This window comes from Lacerta agilis, chromosome 13 (assembly GCF_009819535.1).
Source record: "Lacerta agilis isolate rLacAgi1 chromosome 13, rLacAgi1.pri, whole genome shotgun sequence".
Lineage (NCBI taxonomy): Eukaryota > Metazoa > Chordata > Lepidosauria > Squamata > Lacertidae > Lacerta > Lacerta agilis.
Window position 1 is genome coordinate 15595632 of NC_046324.1, and position 12074 is coordinate 15607705.

General features: G+C 44.7%; 2 protein-coding genes across 3 annotated transcripts in view; both read right to left on the reverse strand.

Annotated features, from left to right (window-relative positions):
* The window catches only part of CEMIP (cell migration inducing hyaluronidase 1), a 160571-nt gene that overhangs the window by 102213 nt on the left and 46284 nt on the right, over positions 1-12074 (reverse strand). The gene's annotated exons all lie outside the window — the stretch shown is intronic.
* The window catches only part of LOC117057164 (cell surface hyaluronidase-like), a 76627-nt gene that overhangs the window by 18777 nt on the left and 45776 nt on the right, over positions 1-12074 (reverse strand). For both annotated transcript variants that reach the window (XM_033167985.1, XM_033167986.1), the window contains exon 17: positions 2658-2840. In XM_033167985.1, coding sequence (XP_033023876.1) covers positions 2658-2840 — 183 coding nt within the window. The remainder of the gene's footprint in view (positions 1-2657; positions 2841-12074) is intronic.

Here is a 12074-nt window from a genome sequence, read left to right on the forward strand (position 1 = left end):
AAGGAAGGGCCAGGAAAAAACAAGCATTGCCCAATTCTCATTGTGAAAGGCGCAGGTACAAGAGAGTCCTTTCCGATCTGGGACACTCGTGCACTCCAAGCCTTGACGGGTCAACGGTGCCGTGTCTAAACATAGAACTCAAGGTTCTATTTTTAACTCGGCATTCATAAATCGAACGCAGCCTCCGTGGTCGGAGTGAAGCAATGCAGATGCAGAAAATACATTTTTGAACACAGTGTACATTTGCCCTTAAAAAAAAAACAAAAAAAACCCAAAACCCTACTTCAGCAGATGATTCTATTGTCTCCCCTCCAGTCACACTGGGCTTAAAAATAAAAATTTAACTACAAGCATGTGGTTTACACTGTGGACCAAACATATGTAGCTGTTACTATTATTAGTAAGCTTCTTTATTATTGATACCAGAGACGCACCAAAAGTTCATAACTGAGCTTGGGGACACATAAATATGCACATGTGCAGCACATGGGCCATGAGAGCACTGGGGCCGTACGGAAAGCACAGTAACTCTGTGGTACATCACATGCTATGGATACAGGTTCAGTCCCCAGCATCTCCAGACAGGCATGGAAGAAATCCCTGTTTGGCAGCCTCTGTGTGGACAGTACTGAGGCAGGCAGACCAATGGTCTGACTTGGCATAAGCCACCTTAGTGTGTCCTATGCTCGCCCAAAGCAACTACAGGCTTGATAGCAGAGTAACTACTAATCCTTATAGCTTGCACCACCACTAAGGCAGTTTTAATATATATTAAAAACGTGATCTTCTGTTACACTTTAGCAGGGACAAGAATGAGCTCCCAGCCTACACAAAACAGGAGTATGCATGGCTTTTAATGTCTTGAGTCACCAGGGAAGTCAAGGGAGACCCTACTGAATGCTGGGGGGATGCTAAGGAAACTTCCCTCCAAATTTCACCTCTGCCATGAACTCAGTAATAGATTTAGGCAAGCCCTCTCTGCTTCAGTTCCATCCCCAAACTCTGCAATATGGAAAATAATATTATTGTTTTACCTTACGCAGTAGCTGTAAGGATTGCAACGAGACTATGCATGCGAAAGACTCTAAACGCTTTGACGGACTGTACAAATGCTCAATATTATCATTATCACCCTAATTCTGTCCAATGGCACGCACGCACACACACACACACACACACACACAAGGACTTGTTATATTCTGAATGGATCCGCTGAAATGAACGGGAGCTAAATTAGTCACATCTATTAATGTCAGTGGGTCTTCTCAAGAGCATGACGAATATCAGATACAACCCAAAGCATACAAAACAGCAAAAAGAGATACTTAATTCATCGTTATGCTTAAATATATTCAGCATACCGAAAGCAGGGGGACTATTAAAGGCTAAGTAAAGAGTAGGAAAATGTAGTGGTCCAGGTTCAAATGTTTGCGATAAACTTTAGATTGAAAAATGGACAGACTGGAAGGATTAGGCATCTCGCATCAGATTCAATATACTCAAAGTGGTGATGGCCACCAGCTTAAATAAACAAATGGCATTCAAAGCTGGTAAAACAAAGGAACATAGCTAGACCACTGAGCCATCCAAATCAGTATTTTCTACTCTACACTAACTAGCAGCAGCGCTCCAGGGTTTCAGACCTACCTGGAGATGCTGCAGGGACTGAACCTGAGACCTTCTGCCTTCCAGGAAACTGCTCTGCCAATGAAATACAGCCCTTCTGGTCATATTCATGGAGGATAAGGCTGTTAATGGAACCTCCATCTTCAGGTGAAGTGTATCTCTGAATATCAGATGCTGGAGGACAGCAGCAGGAAAAGGCAAGCTGCCTTCATGTCTTGCTGGTGACTGGTTGGCCAATGTGGAAGAAGGATGCTGAACGAGATAGAGCTTTCTGGTGTCTATGTTTTTTGCCTCTTTTAAACTTTATCGGACACACAAGCAAATAGGTGCCATTCATTTCTATGGGGAGGAAGTAAAGTATTCCACTCTGAAGCACGACCTCCTTCTAAACAGCCACATCTCCAAATGCAGCTTCTGGGGTGGGGAGAAGAGAATGCAACCCTAAGGCTCCCTACGAAACAGAGACATCATGTGTCTGTATTTAGGAGAAGGGACAGCAAGGGAGATTTGGAATGGAATAGCTGGCACTGCGCCTTACAAATCTGCTGACTGCTCTGGCCTTCCAGCGCACAGAGGGGATTTCTCTGCTACAAACAGATTCTCCACCAATGCAAATGGAGAGGCCTGCCCATGCAGGAGTTCTTGACACACACAGGGCCATGGATCGGGACACTTCAGCATGAAAGCAATGTGGGGGAATAGGGCACACAAGCTTGCCTGTGAACCATTGGCACATTGGCAGTAGAGACTGACCTGACATATCTGTGCTCTTTAGGGAAAGGCAATGGCTTAGTGGTTTGCATGTAAAAGGTTCTCTGGCAGCTCCAGGTAGGAGTGGCAGAGCCCTTATCTGAAACCTTGGAGAGTCACTCTAGACAGTAGGCCTACTGAGCTAGATGGACTAACAGGCTGACTCTTCTCTTTACGTTTTCTCAGATGACAAGGATTAGGTGTATGCAATACAGGTCTTTGCGACTCACCGGCAGCACTAACGGTAAAGGAAAAGGCGCCAGGTAGACAGGATCACTCACCCTGTTGTGTTGTCAAAATAAAAGAGCCGCTCATCAGTCCCATTCAACACACTATGGTGGGATGAGGCTGCCTGGTAGCGCATTACGCTGTGCGCTCTCCCCGTCTGCCGCTGGTAAATGTCCCCCACAACAGTGAACACCGTTCCCTTTGGGTAACACAAAGCAACATGGAGCCAGTCTCCCCTGATGGCAGAAGAAAAGAAGGTTAAACATGTACACCGGAAAGAAAACGTTTCTCATCTTTCAAGAAACTGGCTCCAAGCTGAGAGATCTATCTTCAAGGGGGTGCGGGGTGGGGACCATGAATGTTCCTTGCAATCCCCAACCCAACCCTTTCTCTCTCACGCCATGGAAGATTCACATCTGCTGCTGGTTATTATTACTGGACTGGCAGAACATCCAGGGAAGCTGAAAGGAAAAGGCTCCCTTTGGTTCTTCAGGCGCCTGGATTAGGCCTCAGACAGTTGCCCCAGGACTGCTTTGCAATGACTGGCGTCTCATAAATTGTGATGAGCAAATAGATTTGTTATGAGAATTGAGCGTCTGGGAGCATCGGGGAAGAGGCCTTAGCTCAGTGGTAGATCATCTGCTTTGAATACAGGTAGAGCTGGGGCAGAAGCCTGTCTTGAAACCCCGAAGAAATGCTGTGCATCAGGGTAGACGATACTGAGCTGCAGTCTGACGCAGCAGAAGGCAGCTTCCTATGTTCAATAGATATTTCCTCCACCTACCGCCTTCATGAAAGAAGGTTGCAGGTGGGAGGGTCCCCCATGTTGTTAACAATAATGTGGTGAATTCAGTTTTGTGGGCCTGTGAAACTTCCTATCGACTGAGATTAGACAGGTAGCCTCCTTGCTGAAGTTCAGGTACATGGCTAATAATTTCTTGTGCAAGCAGGCATTTAAAGGCAGTGTTCAGTTTTATAATTTTTTTCCCTGGGGATTTTTTTTTAATGCACCCCACTTAGAAATCTGAATGATTCAAGCAGCATATTAATATGTTAAATAAATATATCCTGTAGGCCTAAAATTCAAATACAAAACCCAATGCCTATCAGGAATAAGTGCTTTCAGCCAGCCTTCTCCTCATGCTAGCTTTCCAATCGCATGGACATCGTTTTGGAGAATTCACCAGGCGTGGTGTCATCCATAAAATATGGTGCCATAAGCCTTTTCGTTTTTGTTAGGAGCATCTGAAAGCTCTGTGGTTTAAGAAAAAGGCACATGATTTGGATGAAAGCTCACAAAACACTGGAACAAAATGTACAGTGGTGAATTTGTCATGGCACTCTTCACGGTTAGCGTTCAAATAGGCCTCAGTTCAATTTACCACAAAGCCACAAGTGGTTTCAAACGTCACCTTCCACATTCATATATAAACTCCTGTCTCCCAAAATGGCAGCCATCTTTCTGATGACAGCCATACAAGGAGAGACAGAGAAGATCAAGCTTGAGGCCCTACACTCCTGTTCATCCTCTCTGTATTAGTTTCAGCATCACCATGGCTACACGGGCAAGCAAGGTATAAACCCTATATTAAGCCAGGGCCAACAACCAAGCTATGAAAGGAAACACAGCTCAGAGAAAACTCAAAACAGTGAAACCTTCCCAACAAATGTCTTCCTGGAATTTATGCAACCTGAAGAAGTCTTGCCAGAAAGAACATGTTCTGGCCTGGTCACAACGTATATATATATATATATTTAAAGCACAAACCAAGATCACTTGGGTAGTTTCTTGACCCATATTCCATTTTCAAAAACTGTGACTCACTGATTCTATGTGTGAATTCTGGTTTACAGAGACAGAGGGGGAAATGTCACACTGTTGTTTTGCCTTAATGATACATTCTTCTCCCCAAATTCATATGCTTCACCAATTGCCTCTTTGGAGAATCTGTATTTTTCGGTATATGGTCCTATTTTGGTGCTCCCATTTTGACTTTGGGGGAAACCTTTTTAAAATGTTGTGGGTGGCTGGGATTAGACCGACAGCTTGCTGTAATGGTGGCCCTGAACTGCAGATGTGTGTGTACATCCCTCTTCACATTTAGGCAATCCAATAAGGCTCACATGTGCATTGCAGTATATAAATGCTTATTCATTCAAGTGCCCCTTAGTGGGGGAGACTACCACCCCCCAGACTTAGTGTCCCTATTCTGGGGCATTATGGGAAAACAAAATGGAGGTTAACTGACTCGGCCACCCAGCATGGAGAGTCCAGGGCAAGTGGCTTACATCTGCCTTGCTGAAATGAGGCTTAAACTTTTTGCTATTTATTCAATTTATTAGTTGCTTGCTACATGAAGGCTTCATATACATCATACGTTTAAATCACATTCCACAAAAATAATACTGGGAGATGTAGCTCTGTGTATGGTAAACTCCAGTTGTTGTTGTTGTTGTTGTTCTTCTTATTATTATTATTATATGCAGAATTCATCATGCGAAAGGCTGGACTGGATGAATCCCAAACCGGAATTAAGATTGCCAGAAAAAATATCAACAACCTCAGATATGCTGATGATACAACCTTGATGGCAGAAAGTGAGGAGGAATTGAAGAACCTTTCAATGAGGGTGAAAGAGGAGAGCGCAAAATATGGTCTGAAGCTCAACATCAAAAAAACTAAGATCATGGCCACTGGTCCCATCACCTCCTGGCAAATAGAAGGGGAAGAAATGGAGGCAGTGAGAGATTTCACTTTCTTGGGTTCCATGATCACTGCAGATGGTGACAGCAGTCACGAAATTAGAAGACGCCTGCTTCTTGGGAGAAAAGCAATGACAAACCTAGACAGCATCTTAAAAAGCAAAGACATCACCTTGCCGACAAAGGTCCGTATAGTTAAAGCTATGGTTTTCCCAGTAGTAATGTACGGAAGTGAGAGCTGGACCATAAAGAAGGCTGATTGCCGAAGAATTGATGCTTTTGAATTATGGTGCTGGAGGAGACTCTGGAGAGTCCCATGGACTGCAAGAAGATCAAACTTATCCATTCTCAAAGAAATCAGCCCTGAGTGCTCACTAGAAGGACAGATCCTGAAGTTGAGGCTCCAGTACTTTGGCCACCTCATGAGAAGAGAAGACTCCCTAGAAAAGACCCTGATGTTGGGAAAGATGGAGGGCACAAGGAGAAGGGGACGACAGAGGATGAGATGGTTGGACAGTGTTCTCGAAGCTACTAACATGAGTTTGGCCAAACTGCGAGAGGCAGTGAAGGATAGGCATGCCTGGCGTGCTCTGGTCCATGGGGTCACGAAGAGTCGGACACGACTGAACAACAACAATTATTATTAAGTTATTAATTATTATTAAATGGATGGTGTGTACACAGCCAAGAGTCTCTAAATGACTTACAAAATGTGGGGTTTTTTTTTTAAGCATAACATACAATTGGTGGGAATTGTTGTTATCAGTAGCGGAATAAGAACACAGGAAGAGCCTGCTGGATCAGGCCAACAGCCCATCCATCCCAGCCTTCTGTTTTCACAATGGCAACCCAGATGCTTGCGGAAAATCTGAAAGCAGGACCCAAGCATAATTGCACTCTCCCCTCCTGCGTTTTCCAGCAGCTAGCATTCAGAAGCATTACTGGCTCTGACCATGGAGGCAAGATATAGTGCAGGAATCATCAGATCACTGGGGGGGGGGGGAAATACACCAGACAGGTACAGAATCAGCACACGGCATCTGTGGGCAACTGTTGTGGTGCCAGCATTGTCCAGCCTGGAGGCCTTCTGTATTAGATGGATGGGTCTCAACGCTTCTCTACTTTTAATTACCCACAGTGCTCCCAATGTACGTAGCACTGCTTCAAGGCACCGTGGAAGATTTAAACAGTTCCAAGTTGCCTGGCATCTGCTGCAATATTGCTACCGCCCACCAACCCTGCCCAACTACATTCAGAGGCACAAGGAGCAGAGAGTGCTTTGCTGAGGGCTTCGTGAAACCTACAGCTGGCCTCGTCACCATCCCTGTCTCTGCGTACTTAGATGAAATATTGCTGCATCGAATGGAAAATATGCTCTCTTTTGCAAGCCTCCCTCGTATTAATTTTTTGCTAAAAACAACAACACCACAGCAGAAAAGCAGCAAATCTTAGTAAGAGACTGCCAGAATTCAAATAAACAAAGGGGGGGCATGATTTGCTCAACATGTAGCACAAAGTCGTCTTACCTCTACCCCATACTTTCTTTGCCAAAATATCCATTATTGTGGGGTCATTCTCTGAGCTTATTTGGGCTGCTGCTTCTTCCTTTTTTTTGGTGCACCACCACTTACTATTTCTAAAATTGGTCATGAAAAACAGTCTCTTGAAAGCAAACTGGATTTTCAAAGTCACTCCCCCCCTCTTCTGTCCCCATCAAAATCAAACCCCCCGCCCCCGGTCAGTTAACTCACTTTGGCCAAACAGCTTGTAACAATTGCAATGGGAAATGTGTCCAGAGATTCTTCACTCAGCTGTTGTTATACCCCACTCTTCCACATTCTGTACATATTCTATTTTTATTTCACACTTCTCCTTCGGATGGCAACATCCAAAATGTTGTAATGCTGCAAAGCTACTGCCAAATTCCCTGAACTTGAGAACGTTACGGTAGTCCTAGCTTCAGGAACTCAGTGAGTGTAAGATAACGCAACTTGGGGGGGAAAGCCTTTCTTATAACAACAAGGGAATGGAATGGAATGGAGTCATTATCCAAAATAAAGAAAAGAACAGAGCAGTTGTGTCTGCAAATTTCTCCATTTGCAGTAAATTCACAACTGAAATGGCTTTTTTTAAACGAACAAATACCAAGAGGGCACTGTTTGGTGTAAGCTGCAATAGACAACAGAAGGTCTATGAATCTGAATTTGGTTTCCACAGCCTAGAACAACTTGTCCTTAATTCTTCCTCCCTTGTAAAATATGATAGATCTGTTGACCTACTACGCAGTATGATGGAAAACCCAGGAATCAAACAGATCACGAAGGCCTGACTGGCGCTTCCCCTGCTACTAATGCAGCCTAAATTCATGTTTCGTACTCTTTGTGTTTGCAAACACATATTTGTTTGGCTCCATTTGTTTGAAAACAGAGGGGGCAAGTAATTCAGGACTTGGGAGTTGTTAGGAGACCCCTAGTCGCAGAGTTACAATTTGCAGAGTGGTTTAACAATCCATCCCTCTTCTCAAGGAACTCGGGAATTGCAGCTCTGTGCAGGGGGAAAGGGGGGTTCTAACAAGTCTCAGCACCCCTAGCAAACTGGAGGAAACCCAAGACTGTTGAAGTAGTGTGATACTGCTTTAAATGTATAGTGCAGATGGAGCCTAACTTAGGTCCATTAATTTCAAGGCATCTGCTCTGAATAAACTGTAATTGGGAGGCAACCCTCAGGAAGTAGACTGCATGAGGCGTCCACAGCACTTCCAAAGGAAAACTAATAATAATAATAATAATAATAATAATAATGTATTGAGGAACTGGGCATAAAATTGCCAGCAATTAAGAGGATTTATTCTTGGGAGAAAAGCAATGACAAACCTAGACAGCATCTTAAAAAGCAAAGACATCACCTTGCCGACAAAGGTCCGTATAGTTAAAGCTATGGTTTTCCCAGTAGTAATGTACGGAAGTGAGAGCTGGACCATAAAGAAGGCTGATCGCCGAAGAATTGATGCTTTTGAATTATGGTGCTGGAGGAGACTCTTGAGAGTCCCATGGACTGCAAGAAGATCAAACCTATCCATTCTTAAAGAAATCAGCCCTGAGTACTCACTAGAAGGACAGGTCCTGAAGCTGAGGCTCCAAGACTTTGGCCACCTCATGAGAAGAGAAGACTCCCTAGAAAAGACCCTGATGTTGGGAAAGATGGAGGGCACAAGGAGAAGGGGACGATAGAGGATGAGATGGTTGGACAGTGTTCTCGAAGCTACTAACATGAGTTTGGCCAAACTGCGAGAGGCAGTGAAGGGTAGGCATGCCTGGCGTGCTCTGGTCCATGGGGTCACGAAGAGTTGGACACGACTGAACGACTGAACAACAACAACAAGAGGATTTATCCAAGAGTATGTGACAAGATTGCTGGGTTTTTTTCTCCTCCTCACTTCATTCCTACGCCTTTAAACAACAGTCTGACTAATAGAAGGCTTTTCCCATCACACTTCCATGGCCGAAAAAGCCTTACCACCAAGACGTCTGCCTGAATGGCAGCTGTTAATGGCACATGAGCAAGGCCAGAAGTTTTTTAAGAAAGGTGGCAAACCATATTAGTAATCAAAAGACAGATTGTCTGTTTAAGCTGATGGTGCGTCCACTGAAATGAAACTAAACTTAAGTAGAAATCAAGCAAAGGTAAGGAAATATATCTGTTCACTGTCTGTTCTAGCAATATGGTTCAGTTCACTTGACCATCAGGGTTTCTTTGGCTTTTTATTATCAGAAACATATTTGCTTCTCTGCCTTCCATTCCAAATATTTGCCTTTGAAGAAGCAAAGCTGAATATTAACCGCTGCAAAGTTACCAAATAGCATGGCAACATGAAACATCTCCAAAAGTGGTGTTAAACTTAACAAAAATCCAGTGACAAGAATTTCAACTCTACACTTCTCTCCTAGCATCACTGCCATCCAACAATCCAAACAGTTTGCTTTATATTATATATATACACGTGTGTGTGTGTGTGTGTGTGTGTTTACATCCTCCAGGTAATGATTGACAAGTTAGACCTAGTGGCTGTTTTGTGCTGTCTCTTCTTAATTGCAGTGTTGACATTTGCAGGGTTTGGCATGCCTGAGTGAAACACACACACACCTGGTGTAATGCTAAAAAAAAAAGAGGTCTCTTTGGAAGGAAGCACAAAAAGGTTGTATTAGTCAAGAGCAATGATGCTCAAGGATTTCATCATGGCATTTTAAAGCAAACCAACCCAACTTCCCAAAGCAACTCATGAATTGGAACGCAGGTGTCCTTGAGTCCTAACTTCAAAAACTGTGCCAAACATGCATAGGAAAAATATATGCATATTTCAGGATAAAAATCAAATGCAAACAAAAATGTGCCTTTTGTGAGAGGCAAATATGTTTAAAATCATGCAAATCTCTATCTGGTGAGGGTTTTTTTTAATGGCGAGTTGATGCAAAAATGGGATGGAATGGATTGATGGATTGATACATGTAAAATCAACATGCACCAGAAACAGACTGGTCCATCAGCATCCCTAAGAAGGAGACAGACCCAAGCATAGCTTCCTCAGAGGTTTGCTGACAGCAGTATGAGAACCAAGAATTGCTTATGGTATATATGCTTGGGTAAGTCCCCCATACTATGGACTTCTAAAGGTTTCATACCGGTTGAACTTGGATTTCTTTCCCTCAGAGAGGAAGGAAGGATCCTGGGAAAGATCAGGTCTGGATTTTTGGCAGGAGCCCACACTGCATTCAGTTTAGCAAAGGGCACATAGAATTTTCAGGTGGGGAAAGTTCCTCAAGGGTTGGGATTGACTGTCATGCCAATCTAATGAATTTACACACAGAATAGCTACAGAGTTGCCTAATGGTCTTGTGGTGGTGCTCTTCAGATGGAATCGGGCTAATTATTCACTCACTTCAAAATTTGGTAACCTGGTCCTGCTGAATTTGAGGACCCTCCAGCAGCTCATCCTATCTGGACAACTACTTCAAAGTCCAGCCAATGGCAAAAGGAAAAAGAGAAACCACAGTACGTATCACAAGCACAGGACATTTGCCCCACAGCATCTCTCATTCTTTCTTTCTTTTTTTTTGTCCACCTCTAGCCAATATAGTGGGACGCGGGTGGTGCTGTGGTCTAAACCACAGAGCCTAGGGCTTGCCGATCAGAAGGCCGGCGGTTCAAATCCCCGCGATGGGGGAGCTCCCGTTGCTTGGTCCCAGCTCCTGCCAACCTAGCAGTTCGAAAGCACGTCAAAGTGCAAGTAGATAAATAGGTACCGCTCCGGCGGGAAGGTAAACGGCGTTTCCGTGTGCTGCTCTGGTTTGCCAGAAGCAGCTTAGTCATGCTGGCCACATGACCCAGAAGCTGTACGCCGCCTCCCTCGGCCAGAAAAGCGAGATGAGCGCTGCAACCCCAGAGTCGGACACGACTGGACCTAATGTTCAGGGGTCCCTTTACCTTTACCTTTAGCCAATACAGTATAGAAATCATTGCTGCTGTTCACATCTGCTGTGAAGAATACTGCTGCCCAGAGTACCACAATATATTATTTTGAGGGAATAAGGGAGATCAGCAGCTGATGTGCCCTTTCCCAAACTGACCTCTATCCCCACTCCAATGGTGGTAACTACCAGAAGTGAAGGGGGAAGGATTCACTTTGAGATATCAATTAAATGTGAGAATCAGCCCTAAGGGTCCACATTTTGTATAGGCAATTATAGTTGCAGGGGGCACATGTTGACGATACAACAGACTGTAACCCCGAAGACCTAGTTTTTTAACCAAGATTGACAAAGCTGTAGCTCAGCAATGGAGCTTCTGCTTTGCAGGCAGAAGGTTCCAGGTCCAATCCCTGATTTCTCCAGTTAGGAATAGGAGAGACCCAGGTCTAGAACCCTTGAGAGCTGCAGCCGGTCAGTGAAGACCAGAGATGGGGTAACTTTTGCATCCATAGAGGACTGTCTTTCTTCATGGGCAACCTTCCAGAGGCAACATGGGCAGAACAAAGAACATGACTCCTTGCTCTGTAAGCTATGCTGCAGCCATGTGAATGCAGATATTTCTTTCTACAATATAAACACCCCACATCCCTCCAGGAAACCAAGAGACATTATCAAGTTCAAGAGCACTTGCAAAAACACTTCAAGAGAGTATGGAGTGGGGCTGGGCCCAGGGGTCGGTCCTGAGTGCCAGACATGGAACCCTGCACTTGACCTCCAAGTCTAAGGTCTCTCTCTACTGAGCTAGATGGACCACTGGTCTGACGCAGGTGCTACTATGCCAAGGCCGCTGTTGAAGGGCCGGAAAGGAATTTCCCTGAACTAGCAGGTTTTGCCTTTCCCATAGCAATTTGTCACAACTTTGGCGGTTTCAGGCCTTGGGCGGAATCCTTTAGTCATCTTCCTAAATGGGGTGTGGGGCAGTGATTCCATGCCCCCAGTGTGGTGGCGATAACAGGGTTCCCCGTTAAAGGGGTATTGGGGGGAGGCATTGTCCATACGCCGAGAGGTTGTCATTGCTCTCCCCCACCAGTGGCGGCAAAACAGGGGGTGGGCTCTCTGCTTGAACATATGTTCTCCAGAGCTAGCCCAATCCCCAGACATTCTGGATAACCCTGACGTTTCCCAGATCCCCGGCTGGGGGCTGGGAAGGATAAACACCCAATGCCTGAGCCAAGGTCTCCCTACATCTGAATCTTAATAAAGTTGTGGCCAATTTTAATCCCATAGCACGTTGTCTTGTGT